General features: G+C 40.1%; 1 protein-coding gene across 1 annotated transcript; it reads right to left on the bottom strand.

Annotated features, from left to right (window-relative positions):
* Positions 1-48: 48 nt before the first annotated feature.
* LOC128643810 (N(G),N(G)-dimethylarginine dimethylaminohydrolase 1-like) lies at positions 49-15976 on the bottom strand. The gene is made up of 3 exons (XM_053696633.1): positions 15972-15976; positions 525-672; positions 49-310 (listed from the first exon to the last, which is right to left on the bottom strand). Exons 1-3 carry the CDS (start codon positions 15974-15976, stop codon positions 50-52), a joined length of 414 nt encoding a protein of 137 aa, XP_053552608.1. The 3' UTR covers position 49.
* Positions 15977-21441: the final 5465 nt, after the last annotated feature.

The raw sequence follows: 21441 nt of genomic DNA, 5'->3' as shown, positions 1-21441 counted from the left end.
CAGCCTGCTTTTATTGAGGTTAAATGCACACAGGAACTATTAGTTAATCTCAGAGATCTGTCTTCTTGTTAATCAGCAGGGAACAGCAGGTAAGGGCTCCGTCTACTTTGCCCAGTTCTGTGTTGGTGACTGGGATTAGCATATGGTCTTTCAGCTTCTCAAACACCTTTACACTCTCTGGAAACTCTTCGGGTGTGCGGTGCAGTAACACATGCCCTTTGCTTGGTATGTTTAAGTAAACGCAATTAGCTGCAATGTCATCAGGGACTGTCAGTTTGTCATAGCGATGATCACTCATCTGTTGCATGGTCTCCTGGAGTGAGACATATAGTAATAGCGCTTTTGCCATCCGTCGGTCAGACCTTCACTATCACAGAGATAAGGACATGCGACAGGGTATGCCCATGTTGGTAAATGGTTAAAGCATGAATCAATTAATTTGCCCTCCTCTGAGCAGTTTCAGGTTTATTTATATCTTTCAGACATATGTTTTGCAGAACAGTGCACAATAATCATGACAAGGCCTTACTAGTGATCTTCAGAGCTTTCTGGGCAGCTTCGCTTGAGCCAATGGCGATAAGGTTTGGTCCGGCCATGCTACAGAAACTCTTCAAATGCAAATAGTCTGATACGGGCACTGTAGAAACTGCGTAATCCTCAGAAAATAGTTTTCTCAAAACTGAACAGAGTTAACCCTTTATGAAATGATACTTGTTACAGTTTTCTTGGAGCCCTTCTTAGGCGCTGGCTTGGCTGGTTCAGGCATTGCTGCTGGGAAATAAGCTCTTCACAACAAAATAACTAATGCTTCTGTAACAGTAAGTATTTAGTTTTAAATAGGAATTATTTAGGTAATGATAGTAGGTTTTATTTAGATTTATTTTAAATATATTTAAGTTAGAGAGTGTTAGGGTAAGGGTTAGACTTAGATTTAGGGGTTAATAAATTTAATATAATGGCGGCGGCGACGTTGGGGATGGCAAATTAGGGGTTAATAAATGTAGGTAGGTGGCGGCGATGCTAGGGACAGCAGATTAGGGGTTAATAATATTTAGTGTTTGCGAGGCAGGAGTGCGGTGGTTTAGGGGTTAATATGTTTAGTATAGTGGAGGCAATGTCCAGAGCGGCAGACTAGGGGTTAATAATTTAATTTTAGTGTTTGTGATGTGGGAGGGCCTCAGTTTAGGGGTTAATAGGTAGTTTATGGGTATTATTGTACTTTTTAGCACTTTAGTTATGAGTTTTATGCTACGGCTTTGTAGTGTAAAACTCATAACTACTGACTTTAAAAAGAGGTACAAATCTTGACGGGGTACGGTGTACCGTTCACTTTTTGGCCTCCCAGGACAAGCTCGTAATACCGGCTCTATGGAAGTCCCATATAAAAAAAACTATACGCAATTTGCATAAGTTGATTTGCGGTAAGGCCAAAAAGTGTGCGGTGCCCCTAAATCTGCAAGACTCATAATAGCAGCGGTAGTAAAAAAGCAGCCTTATGAGGCTTAACGCTGCTTTTTTACTCATAACGCAAGACTCGTAATCTAGCAGTAAATTTCTAAAGTAAATAACTCCAAATTAATGCCACCATATCTTTAATCAATGTGGCATGATGGAAAAAGAGAATAAAGAAATCGGAATTAAGGTAGGAAAATTCTGATTGTTCCGATCAGCCAATAGAATGCGAGGTCAATCCGATTGGCTGATTGGATCAGCCAATCGGATTGAACTTCAATCTGATTGGCTGATTGAATCAGCCAATCAGATTTTTCCTACTTAATTCCGATTGGCTGATAGAATCCTACCAGCCAATCGGAATTCGAGGGACGCCATCTTGGATGACGTCATTTAAAGGAACAGTCATTCGTCGTTCAGTCGTCGGCCAAGATGGATGTTCCGCGTCAGAGGTCTTCAGGAAGCTGCCTCTCCGCTCTGGGTGGATGAAGATAGAAGATGCCGCTTGGATGAACACTTCAATCGGATGGAAGACCTCTTCTGCCCCGCTTGGATGAAGAATTCGGCTCGGCTGAGTGAAGACGACTCAAGGTAGGGAGATCTTCAGGGTTTTTTTTAAGGGGGGTTTGGGTGGGTTTTAGAGTAGGGATATGTAGGTGGTGGGTTGTAATGTTGGGGGGGAGTTGTATTTTCTTTTTACAGGTAAAAGAGCTGATTACTTTGGGGCAATGCCCCGCAAAAAGCCCTTTTAAGGGCTGGTAAAAGAGCCGATTACTTTGTAATTTAGGATAGGGTAGGGCATTTTATTATTTTGGGGGGCTTTTTTATTTTATTAGGGGGGCTTAGATTAGGTGTAATTAGTTTAAACTTCTTGTATTTTTTTTAATTTCTGTAATTTAGTGTTTGTTTGTTTTTTGTATTATAGTTTAGTTTATTTAATTGTATTTTAGTTTAGATAATTGTAGGTAGTTTATTTAATTAATTTATTGATAGTGTAGTGTTAGGTGTAATTGTAACTTAGGTTAGGATTTATTTTACAGGTAATTTTGTAATTATTTTAACTAGGTATCTATTAAATAGTTATTAACTATTTAATAGCTATTGTACCTAGTTAAAATAAATACAAAGTTGCTTGTAAAATAAATATAAATCCTTAAATAGCCACAATGTAACTATTAGTTATATTGTAGCTATATTAGGGTTTATTTTATAGGTAAGTATTTAGTTTTAAATAGGAATAATTTATTTAATTATAGTAAATTTAGTTAGTTTTATTTCAATTATATTTAAGTTAGGGGGGTGTTAGGGTTAGACTTAGGTTTAGGGGTTAATAACTTTATTATAGTAGTGGCGACGTTGGGGGTGGGAGATTAGGGGTTAATAATTGTAGGTAGGTGGCGGCGATGTTAGGGAGGGCAGATTAGGGGTTAACACAATTTATTATAGTGTTTGCGAGGCGGGAGTGTGGCGGTTTAGGGGTTAATACATTTATTATAGTGGCGGCGAGGTCCGGTCGGCAGGTTAGGGGTTAATAAGTGTAGGTAGGTGGCGGCGACGTTGGAGGGGGGCATATTAGGGGGTAATAAATATAATATAGGTGTCGGCGATGTTAGGGACAGCAGATTAGGGGTTCATAGCTATAATGTAGGTGGAGGCGGTGTCCGGAGCGGAAGATTAGGGGTTAATAATATAATACAGGTGTCAGCAATAGCGGGGGCAGCAGATTAGGGGTTAATAAGTGTAAAGTTAGGGGTGTTTAGACTCGGGGTTCATGTTAGGGTGTTAGGTGTAGACTTATAGAGTGTTTCCCCATAGGAAACAATGGGGCTGCGTTAGGAGCTGAACGCTGCTTTTTTGCAGGTGTTAGGTTTTTTTACAGCCAGCTCAGCCCCATTGTAACCTATGGGGATATCGTGCATGAGCACGTTTTTCCAGCTTACCGCTACCGTAGGCAACGCTGGTATTGAGGGTTGAAGTGAAGTTAAATTATGCTCAACGCTCCCTTTTCTGAGCCTAACGCAGCCACTCAGACAACTCGTAATACCAGCGTTGGCTTAAGGGTGCGCTGGAAAAAAACTGAATTTATGCTTACCTGATAAATTTCTTTCTCTTGCGGTGTATCCAGTCCACGGGTTCATCCTTTACTTGTGGGATATTCTCCTTCCCAACAGGAAGTGGCAAAGAGAGCACACAACAAACCTGTCCATATAGCTCCCCTCTAGCTCCACCCCCCAGTCATTCAACCGAAGGTTAGGAAGAAAAAGGAGAAACCATAGGGTGCAGTGGTGACTGTAGTTTAAACCAAAAATCTACCTGACTAATAGCCAGGGCGGGCCGTGGACTGGATACACCACAAGAGAAAGAAATTTATCAGGTAAGCATAAATTCTGTTTTCTCTTGTAAGGTGTATCCAGTCCACGGGTTCATCCTTTACTTGTGGGATACCAATACCAAAGCTTTAGGACACGGATGAAGGGAGGGAACAAGACAGGTACCTTAAACGGAAGGCACCACTGCTTGTAAAACCTTTCTCCCAAAAATAGCCTCAGAAGAAGCAAAAGTATCGAATTTGTAAAATTTGGAAAAAGTATGCAGTGAAGACCAAGTCGCTGCCTTACAAATCTGTTCAACAGAAGCCTCATTTTTAAAAGCCCATGTGGAAGCCACTGCTCTGGTAGAATGAGCAGTAATTGTTTCGGGAGGCTGCTGGCCAGCAGTCTCATAAGCCAATCGGATAATGCTTTTCAGACAAAAGGAAAGAGAGGTAGCAGTCGCTTTCTGACCTCTCCTCTTACCAGAATAGATAACAAACAATGAAGTTGTTTGTCTGAAATCCTTAGTTGCTTGTAAATAGAACTTTAACCCCTTAATGACCGCAGCACTTTTCCATTTTCTGTCCGTTTGGGACCAAGGCTATTTTTGCATTTCTGCCGTGTTTGTGTTTAGCTGTAATTTTCCTCTTATTCATTTACTGTACCCACACATATTATATACCGTTTTTCTCGCCATTAAATTGACTTTCTAAAGATATAAAAAAATTTATAAAATATGAGGAAAAAATTGAAAAAAACACACTTTTTCTAACTTTGACCCTCAAAATCTCCTACACTTCAACAACTACCAAAAAACTCCCATGCTAAATAGTTTCTAAATTTTGTCCCGAGTTTAGAAATACTCAATGTTTACATGTTCTTTGCTTTTTTTGCAAGTTATAGGGCAATAAGTACAAGTAGCACTTTGCTATTTCCAAATTTTTTTTAAAAAAATTAGCGATAGTTACATTGGAACACTGATATCTGTCAGGAATCCCTGATTAACCCTTCACATATATATATTTTTTAAAAGAACACAACCTAAGGTATTAAACATGGGGTATTTTGACTCTTTCCATGCAACTATTTTACCACCAATCTATGCCAAAGTTTGAAAAAAAAAAAAAAAAAAGTGGTGATTTTTTGACAAAATAGCAATTCAAGAATACATTTACTGAGAACGTTAAGGGTTACTGCCAAATAACACCCCAATATGTCTTCAGCAGCATCTCCTGAGTACAGTGATACCACCCATGTATAGGTCTGTTGGGTTCTCTGGGGGCTAAAAGGCCTTATTTTTAGGGGGCGCATTCCAGTTTTTTAACTTGGAATTTTCACATCTGTCATCATGCACCCATGTCCTATTTGGGACATTTCTGAAGCCGGACAATGCAAATTACCCCCATCAAACCATATATTTTTAAAAAGTAGACACCCTAGGGTATTTCAAATGCTGGTATTTTAACACTTTGCATGCACTAGTTCAACCACCAGTCTTTGTCAAACTTTTGGGTAGTCATTTTGGTGTGTTATTTTTCACACGCATTGTACTTTAGGCATGGATTCTCAGTTCCTGTTATATGTTACTGACCAAAAACACCTCAATATGTGTTCAACAACAACTTCTGAGTACAGTGATATCACCCATGTATAGGTGTGTCGGGTTCTCTGGGGGCTAAAAGGCCTTAATTTTAGGGGGCGCATTCCAGTTTTTTAACTTGGAATTTTCACATCTGTCATCATGCACCCATGTCCTATTTGGGACATTTCTGAAGCCGGCCAATGTAAATTACCCCCATCAAACCATATATTTTTGAAAAGTAGACACCCTAGGGTATTTAAAATGCTGTTATTTTAACACTTTCCATGCACTAATTCAACCACTAGTCTTTATCAAACTTTTGGGTAGTCATTTTTTTTGTGTTATTTTTCACACACATTGTACTTTAGGCATGGATTCTCAGTCCCTGTTATGTGTTACTGCCAGAAAACACCTCAATATGTATTCAACAACATCTCCTGAGCACAGTGATACCACCCATGTATAGGTGTGTTGGGTTCTCTGGGGGCTAAAACGCATTATTTTTAGGGGGCGCATTCCAGTTTTTCAACTTGGAATTTTCATATCTGTCATCATGCACCCATGTCCTATTTGGGACATTTCTGAAGCCGGGCAATGTAAATTACCCCCATCAAACCATATATTTTTGAAAAGTAGACACCCTAGGGTATTTCAAATGCTGGTATTTTAACACTTTCCATGCACTAATTCAACCACTAGTCTTTGTCAAACTTTTAGGTAGTCATTTTTTTGCATTATTTTTCACACACATTGTACTTTAGGCATATATTCTCAGTCCCTGTTATGTGTTACTGCCAAAAAAAAAACTCAATATGTATTCAACAACATCTCCTGAGTACAGTGATACCCCCCATGTATAGGTGTGTTGGGTTCTCTGGGGGCTAAAAGGCCTTATTTTTAGGGGGCGCATTCCAGTTTTTCAACTTGGAATTTTCACATCCCATGCACCCATGTCCTATGTAGGACATTTCTGAAGCCGGCCAATGTAATTTACCCCCATCAAACCATATATTTTTGAAAAGTAGACACCCTAGGGTATTTCAAATGCTGGTATTTTAACACTTTCCATGCACTAATTCAACCACCAGTCTTTGTCAAACTATTGGGCAGTCATTTTTTGTGTGTTATTTTTCACACACATTGTACTTTAGACATGAATTCTCAGCTCCTGTTATGTGTTACTGCCAAAGAAGACCCCAATATGTGTTAACCAACATCTCCTGAGTACAGTGATACCACCTATGCATAAGTTTCTTGGCTTGTTCGGGGGGTGTAATGCCAAATGTCCAACATGAGTTTGTGATTTTTTTTTCACATTTAACATATTTTCTTTGCCTATTGTCTTTTTGGGGGTATTTTAACATACCCCAATTTATTTGTTTCCATGAATGTGCATATTTTTGAAAAGTTGACACCCCAAGGTATTGTATATGGTGTGCTTTGATGCCTTTGAAGCAACCGTTTTAGCCAAAAAAATTGGAGAAAGTGTATGGTGGCAATTTTTCAATTTTCATTTTTACACACACATTGCTTTTTGACTATGATTTAGGAGAGACTGTTGTAAGTTAGTGCAAAAAAATACTACAGGTTGTTTTCTGCAAGGTACCTTGAGAACACCTATGTCCCCCATGCATAGGTTTGACAGGGGTTATTGTAAAAAAAAAAAAAGAACAGCCCCATTTTAGAAAAAAAAATATATTAGTGAAATGTAAAAATCTGGCACATTAAAAGTAAAAAAATAACAACAAAAAATTTAACAGTAAACATAACAAAAAAAAATAACAGCAAATGTATTTATTTTTTAAAAATTGACCATTGTATGGTACCGCTTGAAGCAGTCCCCAATGCAGAGTCCAGGCTGTCCAGGGCAATCAGGACAGTGATATACAGTGTCCCTTCTCTGCCCCCTCTTGGTACAGACTCTGCATTTTTTTTGTGGTCTCTGCTTTGCGGCAGTAGGGGGGATTTTAAAAATAAAATGAGTAGCCCCAAGTCTGCTCTCTCCCATCACCGCCCGGGGAGCAGGTGCATCATGGTACAAAATCCCCGAAATGATCTGGAGCTGAAATTGTAAAAAAGTCTGTTTCATTCCGGGGTTTGCTTTTTTGAACAACAAAAAAGCGTTGTGGGTTGCAATCTGCATTAGGTAAATTGCAACCTTTTTGTACCAGGCCCTTGTCTTCCGCATAATTAGGTAGGGCTGCAGCAGCTGATCTGCCAGATCAACCCCACCCATATGTCTGTTATAAGACTTGATGCACACTGGCTTCCTTATGATCTCAGCTCTGCCACGTACAGAGACCGCCACCGTCCTCTCTGTGTGGATGGTGGTAAGAAGGTATACATCCTTCTTGTCTCTGTACTTAAGTGCCAACAGCTCCTCTTGGCGCAGAGCTGAGTTCTCCCCCCTTTGTAGCCGGGTGCGTACAAGTTGTCCTGGGAAACCTGTGCGGTTCTTTTTAATAGTACCGCAAGCTACTGTATCAAAGCAATACAGTAGCTTGAACAAAAGGACACTTGTATAAAAATTGTCTAAGTACAAGTGATACCCTTTGTTCATTAGGGGTAATATCAGGTCCCAGACAATCTTGCCAGTGGTTCCCATATGTTCTGGGCAACCTGGAGGGTCAAGGTGGCTATCCTTTCCCTCATACACCCGGAAGGCCTGAGTATACCCAGTCTCGCTCTCACAGAGCTTATACACCTTTACCCCATACCTGGAGCGCTTGGAAGGAATATACTGCTTGAATCCCAGCCTTCCCTTATACTTCATCAGGGATTCATCAACGCATATATTCCTTCCAGGTGTATAAGCCTCTGCAAACCTGGCAGAAAAGTGGGTAATCAGGGGGCGGATTTTATACAGCCTGTCAAATTGGGGATGCTCCCTAGGGGGGCACAGGCTGTTGTCGCTGAAGTGCATGAAATGAAGAATCATTTCATACCTCTGCCTCGACATACTCTGGGAGAAAATGGGGGTAGAGCAGATGGGGCTACTGCTCCAGTAGGAGCGAACAGAGGGTTTCTTTATGATGCCCATCAGCATAGTCAATGCCCAGAATTTTTTAAATTCTGGCACATTGATGGGGGCCCATTGCTGTTTTGCCAAATATGTTTCAGGCTTTGCAGCACGGTACTGATGGGCATATAAATTAGTTTGGGCGACAATGTTCCCCAATACATCATCACCCAGAAACACCTCCAGAAACTGTTGGGGGCTAAAACCTGCCACGTCTATATTTATGCCAGCATTTGCTGTGAAGGGTGGGATATCTGGCCTCTGGAGATGAGGCGTTACCCACTCTTCAGCGGCAATGGCAGCAACACGCCTCCTTCTAGCAGGGGGGCTGGCAGGGGGGCTGGCAGGGGGGCTGGCAGGGGGGCTAGCAGCCACAGATACATCACTATCATTTGAGACTGCATCTAATGATGTATCTGAGCATATGGCAGGGTCAAAATTGGGGTCTGAGTCAGACATAGACAGTCAGACAGGCATCTGACTCTGACGCAAGGATGGCATATGCCTCCTCAGCACTATATGTTTTCTTTGACATTATTGTATCTGTCACAGAAAACCAAAATTAATGAATTAACTAAATGGCCTTTGGTTTTTTTTAAAAAAAGTACAGCTATGCTAATGCCAGTGATTTATAGCGATCACTGGCAAGCTAGGGGTTAAATACTCTTTAAATTAAATTAAATTAACTAAATGGCTCTGAAAGGAGCGTTTGGGTTTTTAAAAAATTACAACAACAAAAATTAACCCCTAAAAAATGCACAGACAGCAAAAAAGTACAGCTATGCTAATGCCAGTGATTTATAGCGATCACTGGCAAGCTAGGGGTTAAATACTCTTTAAATTAAATTAAATTAGCTAAATGGCTCTGAAAGGAGCCTTTGGGTTTTTAAAAAATTACAACAACAAAAATTAACCCCTAAAAAAATGCACAGACAGCAAAAAAGTACAGCTATGCTAATGCCAGTGATTTATAGCGATCACTGGCAAGCTAGGGGTTAAATACTATTTAAATTAAATTAAATTAGCTAAATGGCTCTGAAAGGAGCGTTTGGGTTTTTAAAAAATTACAACAACAAAAATTAACCCCTAAAAAATGCACAGACAGCAAAAAAGTACAGCTATGCTAATGCCAGTGATGTATAGCGATCACTGGCAAGCTAGGGGTTAAATAGTCTTTAAATTAAATTAAATTAGCTAAATGGCTCTGAAAGGAGCCTTTGGGTTTTTAAAAAAAAATACAACAACAAAAATTAACCCCTAAAAAAATGCACAGACAGCAAAAAAAAGTGCAGCTGTGCTACTGCCAGTGATTTTCAGGGGGGTAGTTATCAAGCCGTCAACCTCAAATACGCTGGAATTCCGCAGCGTATTTGTGGCGAGGCTGATACGCCTTAGTTATCAAAGGCTCGAGACCGGCAAAAGTAGAATTTTGTGACGTAAGCATCGATCCGCCGGACTCAGTCCGACACAGATCGATTCTTACGTCACTCCAGATGTTCTCACTACTTTTGCTAGTTATCAAAAAACTAGCAGGTACGCTCGGCACTTTTACGGCCCAGCGTACCTGGTTTTCAATCCGCCACCCCTGGAGGCGGCGGATCCCATAGGAATCAATGGGAGTCTGACCATAGCGAAAGTACAAGTTCGCTGCTGACAGACATCCCATTGATTCCTATGGGAGCTGTCTACACCTAACACCCTAACATGTACCCCGAGTCTAAACACCGCTAATCTGACCCCCCCTACACCACTGCAACTAAATAAAGTTATTACCCCCTAAACCGCCGCTCCCGGAGCCAACCGCAAGCTACTCTATACATATTAACCCCTAAACCGCCGCTCCCGGAGCCCACCGCAACTATAATAAATGTATTAACCCCTAAACCGCCACTCCCTGAACCCGCCGCAACCTATATTAAATGTATTAACCCCTATCCTGCCCCCCCTACACCGTCGCCACCTATATTAAATGTATTAACCCCTATCCTGCCCCCCCTACACCGTCGCAACCTATAATAAATTTATTAACCCCTAATCTGCCCCCCCCTACACCGTCGCCACCTATAATAAATTTATTAACCCCTATCCTGCCCCCCACTACGCCGCCGCCACTGTAATAAAATTATTAACCCCTAAACCTAAGTCTAACCCTAACCCTAACGCCCCACTAACTTAAATATTAATTAAATAAATCTAAATAAATTAACTCTTATTAACTAAATTAATCCTAAACCGCCGCTCCCGGAGCCAACCGCAAGCTACTCTATACATATTAACCCCTAAACCGCCGCTCCCGGAGCCCACCGCAACTATAATAAATGTATTAACCCCTAAACCGCCACTCCCTGAACCCGCCGCAACCTATATTAAATGTATTAACCCCTAATCTGCCCCCCCTACACCGTCGCCACCTATAATAAATTTATTAACCCCTATCCTGCCCCCCACTACGCCGCCGCCACTGTAATAAAATTATTAACCCCTAAACCTAAGTCTAACCCTAACGCCCCACTAACTTAAATATTAATTAAATAAATCTAAATAAATTAACTCTTATTAACTAAATGAATCCTATTTAAAACTAAATACTTACCTTTAAAATAAACCCTAATATAGCTACAATATAAATAATAATTATATTCTAGCTATCTTAGGATTTATATTTATTTTACAGGTAACTTTCAATTTATTTTAACCATGTACAATAGCTATTAAATAGTTATTAACTATTTAATAGCTTACCTAGCTAAAATAAAGAGAAATGTACCTGTGAAATAAATCCTAACCTAAGTTACAATTACACCTAACACTACACTATACTTTAATAAATTATTCCTATTTAAAAATAAATACTTACCTGTAAAATAAACCCTAAGATAGCTACAATATAATTAATAATTATATTATAGCTATCTTAGGATTTATATTTATTTTACAGGTAACTTTGTATTTATTTTAGCTAGTTAGAATAGTTATTAAATAGTTATTAACTATTTAATAACTACCTAGCTAAAAGAAATACAAAATTACCTGTAAAATAAATCCTAACCTAAGTTACAATTAAACCTAATACTACACTATCATTAAATTAACTAAATAAACTACCTACAAATAACTACAATTAAATACAATTACATAAACTAACTAAAGTACAACAAATAAAAAAAGCTAAGTTACAAAAAATAAAAAAATAAGTTACAAACATGTTAAAAATATTACAACAATTTTAAGCTACTTACACCTAATCTAAGCCCCCTAATAAAATAACAAACCCCCCAAAAATAAAAAAAATCCCTACCCTATTCTAAATTAAATAAATTTCAAAGCTCTTTCACCTTACCAGCCCTTAAAAGGGCCATTTGTGGGGGCATGCCCCAAAAAGTTCAGCTCTTTTGCCTGTAAAAGAAAAATACAACCCCCCCCAACATTAAAACCCACCACCCACATACCCCTAATCTAACCCAAACCCCCCTTACAAAAACCTAACACTAATCCCCTGAAGATCATCCTACCTTGAGTCGTCTTCACTCAGCCGAGCCACCGATGGAACTGAAGAGGACATCCGGAGCGGAAGAAGTTAATCCTCCAAGCGGCGCTGAAGAAATCTTCCATCCGATGAAGTCATCATCCAGGCGGCGCTGAAGAAAAGTCTTCGATCCGGCCGATGTCATCTTCAAAGAGGCGCTGAAGAGGTCTTCTATCCGGGCGAAGTCATCTTCCAAGCCGGGTCTTGAATCTTCCTTCCGCCGACGCGGAACCACTTTCTTCACCGACGGACTACGACGAATGACGGCTCCTTTAAGGGACGTCATCCAAGATGGCGTCCCCTCAATTCCGATTGGCTGATAGGATTCTATCAGCCAATCGGAATTAAGGTAGGAAAAATCTGATTGGCTGATGGAATCAGCCAATCAGATTGAGCTTGCATTCTATTGGCTGTTCCGATCAGCCAATAGAATGCGAGCTCAATCTGATTGGCTGATTGGATCAGCCAATCGGATTGAACTTGAATCTGATTGGCTGATTCCATCAGCCAATCAGATTTTCCTACCTTAATTCCGATTGGCTGATAGAATCCTATCAGCCAATCGGAATTGAGGGGACGCCATCTTGGATGACGTCCCTTAAAGGAGCCGTCATTTGTCGTAGTCCGTCGGTGAAGAAGGTGGTTCCGCGTCGGCGGAAGGAAGATTCAAGACCCGGCTTGGAAGATGACTTCGCCCGGATAGAAGACCTCTTCAGCGCCTCTTTGAAGATGACATCGGCCGGATCGAAGACTTTTCTTCAGCGCCGCCTGGATGATGACTTCATCGGATGGAAGATTTCTTCAGCGCCGCTTGGAGGATTAACTTCTTCCGCTCCGGATGTCCTCTTCAGTTCCATCGGTGGCTCGGCTGAGTGAAGACGACTCAAGGTAGGATGATCTTCAGGGGATTAGTGTTAGGTTTTTGTAAGGGGGGTTTGGGTTAGATTAGGGGTATGTGGGTGGTGGGTTTTAATGTTGGGGGGGTTGTATTTTTCTTTTACAGGCAAAAGAGCTGTTTTCTTTGGGGCATGCCCCCACAAATGGCCCTTTTAAGGGCTGGTAAGGTAAAAGAGCTTTGAAATTTATTTAATTTAGAATAGGGTAGGGCATTTTTTTATTTTGGGGGGTTTGTTATTTTATTAGGGGGCTTAGATTAGGTGTAAGTAGCTTAAAATTGTTGTAATATTTTTAACATGTTTGTAACTTATTTTTTTATTTTTTGTAACTTAGCTTTTTTTATTTTTTGTACTTTAGTTAGTTTATGTAATTGTATTTAATTGTAGTTATTTGTAGGTAGTTTATTTAATTAATTTAATGATAGTTTAGTATTAGGTTTAATTGTAACTTAAGTTAGGATTTATTTTACAGGTAATTTTGTATTTCTTTTAGCTAGGTAGTTATTAAATAGTTAATAACTATTTAATAACTATTCTAACTAGCTAAAATAAATACAAAGTTACCTGTAAAATAAATATAAATCCTAAGATAGCTATAATATAATTATTAATTATATTGTAGCTATCTTAGGGTTTATTTTACAGGTAAGTATTTATTTTTAAATAGGAATAATTTATTAAAGTATAGTGTAGTGTTAGGTGTAATTGTAACTTAAGTTAGGATTTATTTCACAGGTAAATTTCTCTTTATTTTAGCTAGGTAAGCTATTAAATAGTTAATAACTATTTAATAGCTATTGTACATGGTTAAAATAAATTGAAAGTTACCTGTAAAATAAATATAAATCCTAAGATAGCTAGAATATAATTATTATTTATATTGTAGCTATATTAGGGTTTATTTTAAAGGTAAGTATTTAGTTTTAAATAGGATTCATTTAGTTAATAAGAGTTAATTTATTTAGATTTATTTAATTAATATTTAAGTTAGGGGGGCGTTAGGGTTAGGGTTAGACTTAGGTTTAGGGGTTAATAAATTTATTATAGGTGGCGACGGTGTAGTTGGGGGCAGATTAGGGGTTAATAAATTTATTATAGGTGGCGACGGTGTAGGGGGGGCAGGATAGGGGTTAATAGGTTTAATATAGGTTGCGGCGGGTTCATGGAGCGGCGGTTTAGGGGTTAAACTATTTATTTAGTTGCGGAGAGGTGCGGGATCAGCAGGATAGGGGTTAATAATTTTATTATAGAGGGCGACGGTATAGGGGGGGCAGGATAGGGGTTACTAGGTATACTGTAGGTGGCAGCGGTGTCCGGGAGCGGCGGTTTAGGGGTTAATACCTTTATAAGAGTTGCGGCAGGGTCTAGGAGCGGCGGTTTAGGGGTTAATACATTTATAAGAGTTGCGGCGGGGTCTAGGAGCGGCGGTTTAGGGGTTAGTAACTTTATTGAGTTGCAGGAGGCTCCGGGGGCGCCGGTATAGGGGGTAGAACAGTGTAGTTTAGTGTGAGTGCTTAGTGACAGGCTAGCAATAAAGCTGTGAAAAAGCCGAAGGGCAGCGAGATCGGATGAGTGATAACTGTCACAGTCCGCTGCTCATCGCCCCGCGGCTTTTTGACAGCTTTATTTGATAACTTAGGCGTATTTTTTCAGGTCCGCGGTGGCGAAGGTAGGCGAGCTTAGGCGGGCGTATTGGGCCGGCGAAGCCAGAAAAGTAGACGGCTTGATAACTACCCCCCTCAGTGATCACTGGCAAGCTAGGGGTTAATGGCTCTGAAAAGAGCCTTTGGATTTTAAATTTTTTAACAAATAAAATAAATAAATCTCTCTCTGCTAAAATACAGGTCTCTCTCTCCAACAAAATAGCAAGTGAGGAGAGGGAGGGAGATCCACACTGATCAGAGTCAATATTTACAAATATTGACCTGATCAGACAAATGGGAGATTTTATTATTATTATTTTTTTTTTTGTGGGAAGGCTCAGATTGGGTGACCCTAGCTTGCCCCTATGATGAGGCAGGCTAGGGACACCCCCAGAGGCCCCATGATGCACTGGGCATCGCCATTTTGGAAGCCTCATGGGGGAGGGGGGGGGGCTATATGTGGGGGCTTTTTTATTTTATTAGCGTTTTTTTTCCCCATTTTTTTTTTATTTATACACTAACTAAGTGCCTCGACCCACCGAGGCACTTAGCACACTAGCAGAGCATCGGAAGCGTGTCCGATCGCTTCCGATGCTCTGCTGCACTGCCGGGCTCCACGTGGAGCAAAACCGGAAGTGATCACTCAAGGGGGAGTGATCAATCCGGTCCCGGCACTCCGGAACAGCACTGCAGGGATGCCTAGACATCGAGGCATCTCTGCGGTACTGTAATAGTGTCTGGAAGCGATCTTGATCGCTTCCAGCACTCACTTTAGCCGAGGACGTGCAGGGTACGTCGTCAGGCGTTAACTGCCTTTTTTTTTCAGACGTACCCTGCACGTCCTCGGTCACTAAGGGGTTAAAGCACGAACCACATCAAGATTGTGTAACAGACGTTCCTTCTTTGAAGAAGGATTAGGACACAGAGAAGGAACAACAATTTCCTGGTTAATATTCTTATTAGACACAACATTAGGAACCTTTCTGCTAGAGAGTAAATAGTACACACCGGTACCATTTAAAATAACAAACTTTTGCTTGTAGAAAATAAAAACTACAATTCTAACACCACATTCACTTTACCCTTCCGATTGCTTAGAGCCGGCAAAGAGAATGACTGGGGGGTGGAGCTAGAGGGGGAGCTATATGGACAGCTCTGCTGTGTGCTCTCTTTGCCACTTCCTGTTGGGAAGGAGAATATCCCACAAGTAAAGGATGAACCCGTGGACTGGATACACCTTACAAGAGAAAAAAGGAGCGTTAGCACCGCAGATCTTTACCGACAAAACTCTAAATCTAGGCGTATGTTTTTAACATAGAAAATGTACTTTTTTATAATTAAATATATATTTCTATATATTTGTGATAATGTTAATGTGAAATCTATCGGAATAGATATAAAGGTATATATAGCTATATATAGAAATATGTATTTACAAAAAAAACTACATTGTTCTGTATGTGAAACTTAATTAATGTCTTGAATAAACGCGATTGGGTCAGCGTGCAAGTATGGGTGTAAGTTTTCTTCAGTTTGCGCACTCCATTGAAGTCTATCAGGGAATACACGATAGTGACTTTTTTGAAAACTCTTTCTTTTTACAAGTGTCAGATTTCACTTGCGAGAAAACTTTTTAAATTAAATGTATAATAACTGTGTAACCCGACGTGCGCAAAAAAACTCCGTCTAGTGAAGTTAACATGTGAGCAGGAGTACAATAGCGCTCCACTTGTAATCTAGGGCTTATTGCGGTTTCCTGGTGCCTCAGATGTGTTGCAACACTGGGTCACTTTGTGCCACATCTGGTGACTTCCTCACGTTAACTGACCCCTGGCCACTGTAACAAGAGCTGCCCCCTCTGCTTCATGCCTGTGGTTACTCACTGTTCTCTGACACCTCCACAATATACAGCTGGATCGGGCTGTTTCCATCAAACGGGCGCACCCAGGAAAGGACGACCGCTCGGCTGCTCTCTGCGCCCAGTGTGGCCAGTAGGTTCTGAGGGGAATGAGGAAGCTCTCTAAAAACAAAAAGACACAAAATCTAAGGAAGCAACAAACCTCTGACAACGTGCATTACCCAAGTGAGAAAGACCTCTCCGGTCTAATTCAATAAGAAGATCTCATTAGGTTCTACAGAATAACAGCAACTGGAGAGAATAGATCTCACATGTCAGGAAATCTGTATTGTTTGGCAGCTAGCGACGCGTTTCAGCACATAGAGTACAAATCATGGCAAATTCTTTAATCACCGTGATTAGAATCTCACAGATTGTTACACACAAACCAAATGCAAACAGGTGGCAAAATAAATGCCCTGAATGAGGAGGTTTTACAACTCTCTGTAGAGGCTACAGTGTTATACACAGTGTGTAATTACTGTAGTACCCGTCAGTGTTATACACAGTGTGTAATTACTGTAGGACACATCTGCGTGATACACAGTGTGCAATTATTGTAGGGCCCGTCAGTGTTATACACAGTGTGTAATTACTGTAGGGCCTGTCAGTGTTATACACAGTGTGTAATTACTGTAGTACCCGTCAGTGTTATACACAGTGTGTAATTACTGTAGTACCCGTCAGTGTTATACACAGTGTGTAATTACTGTAGTACCCGTCAGTGTTATACACAGTGTGTAATTACTGTAGTACCCGTCAGTGTTATACACAGTGTGTAATTACTGTAGGGCCCGTCAGTGTTATACACAGCGTGTAATTACTATAGTACCCGTCAGTGTTATACACAGTGTGTAATTACTGTAGTACCCGTCAGTGTTATACACAGTGTGTAATTACTGTAGGGCCCGTCAGTGTTATACACAGTGTGTAATTACTATAGTACCCGTCAGTGTTATACACAGTGTGTAATTACTGTAGTACCCGTCAGTGTTATACACAGTGTGTAATTACTGTAGGGCCCGTCAGTGTTATACACAGTGTGTAATTACTGTAGGGCCCGTCAGTGTTATACACAGTGTGTAATTACTGTAGTACCCGTCAGTGTTATACACAGTGTGTAATTACTGTAGGGCCCGTCAGTGTTATACACAGTGTGTAATTACTGTAGGGCCCGTCAGTGTTATACACAGTGTGTAATTACTGTAGGGCCCGTCAGTGTTATACACAGTGTGTAATTACTGTAGTCCCCGTCAGTGTTATACACAGTGTGTAATTACTGTAGTACCCGTCAGTGTTATACACAGTGTGTAATTACTGTAGGGCCCGTCAGTGTTATACACAGTGTGTAATTACTGTAGTACCCGTCAGTGTTATACACAGTGTGTAATTACTGTAGGGCCCGTCAGTGTTATACACAGTGTGTAATTACTGTAGGACACATCTGTATGATACAAAGTGTATAACATCTGCGTGACACACAGTGCATAACCACTGTAGGATACATCTTTGTGTCCTACAGTAGAACAAGTCAGTATGATACACATAGGTCTGTCTCAGTGTGCCAGTTTACTGCTTCTAAAGATGCACTTACATTACTTCTAGTCGAGCAGTCTTGGAATCATTGCCGGCTAATGATAGGATGTCACAAGTGTAGTTCCCGATGTCCCCTGACCAAGTCTGGCTGATGGACAAAGTGCCATTTGTTAATAAGATGGTTCTTAAACTTCTGGCTGCATAAATAATGACTCCGTCCTTCTTCCAGGCAAAGCTGTAGGTTACAGCACCCAGAAACATTATTAGTAAGTGAAAATAGTAATGCAAAAAAAAGAAATAGAATTGAGTAAGTGTAAAAAAGATGTTTCTTATTGTGGGAATCTTGTTTATCCTCATCACCTGTGAGCTGTGCCAGTGTCATGTCCGGTGTACATGCGCTCAGGACACAGACCCTCGGGGCAGTGGTAGGGATTTGGAGACACCGACCCCTGACCCGGGGAAGAGTATCCTGGACGTGGATAGATGATATTCTGTGATTCATAGTTGCTAGAAGTTATTGTAGAATAAATGGAGAGTGCAACATTTGTATACAATATATTCTGACTTCACTGTGACTTATAGTTAGTTAATAGGAGTAGCTGCAGGATTCAATGAGTGGAAAATATAGCAATGTGGAATGTTCAGGCTTCAGAGTAAACTGGTAAAAGATTGACACTTAGATACAAACTAAGGTTTGTTGCAGGTTCACAGTACATAATATTATATAGCGCTGTATGTCAGTATTAAGCACAGGTGATAAACAAGCTGCAAGTTTAGGCATTAATTACTATTTGTGCATATATTGGAGAATCACATGAAAGCTTTTAACTGAACACATAGATGCAGAGTTCTGAATATGTTAACATATTTGCAGCAGGATATTTCAGCAATGACAACTTGTAGCAGAGAAATAGTTATAAAGTTCTGAGTAAGATGCTGTTGTTGTAATTAGAGAGTGATGATAACCAAAAGCATACTTGGGATTTATAATAAAGTTCAGAGTTTGTTAAGTAGCAGAGTCCAGGAAACAGAAATGGAATTATTTGGATACTTGCGATTTGATGGTTTTAGGCATTGGTAATAGAAAATGCTGTAGCTTCAATAAGTTGGTAAATTCATGCAGGAAACAGTCTCAGACCTCTGTTGTTCAGGATCACAACTTCAAAGTTAATGTAAAGCACATTAGGCCTGAGAAGGCTTACAAAGAGGCTGAGGAAATCAGGTGCATGAATGATTAATCAGGCAGGCAAGCAAGCTGAATGCAAATACTGCCCAAACCAGCATGATTGTCAGAAGCAGGGAAGGCAGTCTTAAAGGGACAGTGATATTAGGCTGAGATATGTTACAGCCAGATTACTTCATGTGGTCGAAATACAATCTGATTTAATAACTTCCCTGGAAGAAGCTTCCCTACTGAATATGTGCAAGAGACTTGTGTAGCCAATACAGAAAAGTGACAAATATACTAACAGAAGACTTGTGCTTGAGTGACTTGTGTAACCAATGCAGATTAGTGACAAATATACTAACAGAAGACATGTGCTTGAGGGACTTGTGTGACCAATGCTGATAAGTGACAAATATACTAACAGAAGACCTGTGCTTGAGGGACTTGTGTAACCAATGCAGATAAGTGACAAATATACTAACAGAAGACTTGTACTTGAGGGACTTGTGTAGCCAATGCAGATAAGTGACAAATATACTAACAGAAGACTTGTGCTTGAGTGACTTGTGTAACCAATGCAGATTAGTGACAAATATACTAACAGAAGACATGTGCTTGAGGGACTTGTGTGACCAATGCTGATAAGTGACAAATATACTAACAGAAGACCTGTGCTTGAGGGACTTGTGTAACCAATGCAGATACGTGACAAATATACTAACAGAAGACTTGTACTTGAGGGACTTGTGTAGCCAATGCAGATAAGTGAGAAATATACTAACAGAAGACTTGTGCTTGAGGGACTTGTGTAACCAATGCAGATAAGTGAGATATATACTAACAGAAGACTTGTGCTTGAGGGACTTGTGCAACCAATACAGATAAGTAAGAAATATACTAACAGAAGACTTGTGCTTGAGGGACTTGTGCAACCAATGCAGATAAGTGACAAATATACTAACAAAAGACTTGTGTAACCAATGCAGATAAGTGACAAATATACTAACAGAAGACTTGTGCTTGAGGGACTTGTGTAACCAATGCAGATAAGTGACAAATATACTAACAGAAGACTTGTGCTTGAGGGACTTGTGTAACCAATGCAGATAAGTGACAAATATACTTAAATAAGACTTGTGCTTGAGGGACTTGTGTAACCAATGCAGATAAGTGACAAATATACTAACAGAAGACCTGTGCTTGAGGGACTTGTGTAACCAATGCAGATAAGTGACAAATATACTAACAGAAGACTTGTGCTTGAGGGACTTGTGTAACCAATACAGATAAGTGACAAATATACTAACAGAAGACCTGTGCTTGAGGGACTTGTGTAACCAATGCAGATAAGTGACAGATATACTAACAGAAGACTTGTGCTTGAGGGGCTTGTGTAACCAATGCAGATAAGTGAGAAATATACTAACAGAAGACTTGTGCTTGAGGGACTTGTGTAACCAATGCAGATAAGTGACAAATATACTAACAGAAGACTTGTGCTTGAGGGACTTGTGTAACCAATACAGATAAGTGACAAATATACTAACAAAAGACTTGTGCTTGAGGGACTTGTGTAACCAATACAGATAAGTGACAAATATACTAACAGAAGACCTGTGCTTGAGGGACTTGTGTAACCAATGCAGATAAGTGACAAATATACTAACAGAAGACTTGTGCTTGAGGGACTTGTGTAACCAATGCAGAGAAGTGACAAATATACTAACAGAAGACCTGTGCTTGAGGGGCTTGTGTAACCAATGCAGATAAGTGAGAAATATACTAACAGAAGACTTGTGCTTGAGGAACTTGTGTAACCAATGCAGAGAAGTGACAAATATACTAACAGAAGACCTGTGCTTGAGGGGCTTGTGTAACCAATGCAGATAAGTGAGAAATATACTAACAGAAGACTTGTGCTTGAGGGACTTGTGTAACCAATGCAGATAAGTGAGAAATATACTAACAGAAGACTTGTGCTTGAGGGACTTGTGTAACCAAGGCAGATAAGTGACAAATATACTAACAGAAGACTTGTGCTTGAGGGACTTGTGTAACCAAGGCAGATAAGTGACAAATATACTAACAGAAGACCTGTGCTTGAGGAACTTGTGTAACCAATGCAGAGAAGTGAGAAATATACTAACATAAGACTTGTGCTTGAGGGACTTGTGTAACCAATGCAGATAAGTGACAAATATACTAACAGAAGACTTGTGCTTGAGGGACTTGTGTAACCAATGCAGAGAAGTGACAAATATACTAACAGAAGACTTGTGCTTGAGGGGCTTGTGTAACCAATGCTGATAAGTGACAAATATACTAACAGAATACTTGTACTTGAGGGACTTGTGTAACCAATGCAAATAAGTGACAAATATACTAACAGAAGACTTGTACTTGAGGGACT

The sequence above is a fragment of the Bombina bombina genome, unplaced genomic scaffold (assembly GCF_027579735.1).
Source record: "Bombina bombina isolate aBomBom1 unplaced genomic scaffold, aBomBom1.pri scaffold_1506, whole genome shotgun sequence".
Taxonomy (NCBI): Eukaryota; Metazoa; Chordata; class Amphibia; order Anura; family Bombinatoridae; genus Bombina; species Bombina bombina.
This window is presented reverse-complemented; position numbering and strand designations above follow the sequence as displayed.

Excerpts from the sequence above, each read along its gene's own strand:
- LOC128643810 (XM_053696633.1), bottom strand. Across the intron at positions 311-524 it reads CTCTGAAGATCACTAGTAAG|ACCATGCAACAGATGAGTGA; the intron begins GCCTTGTCATGA and ends TCACTCCAGGAG.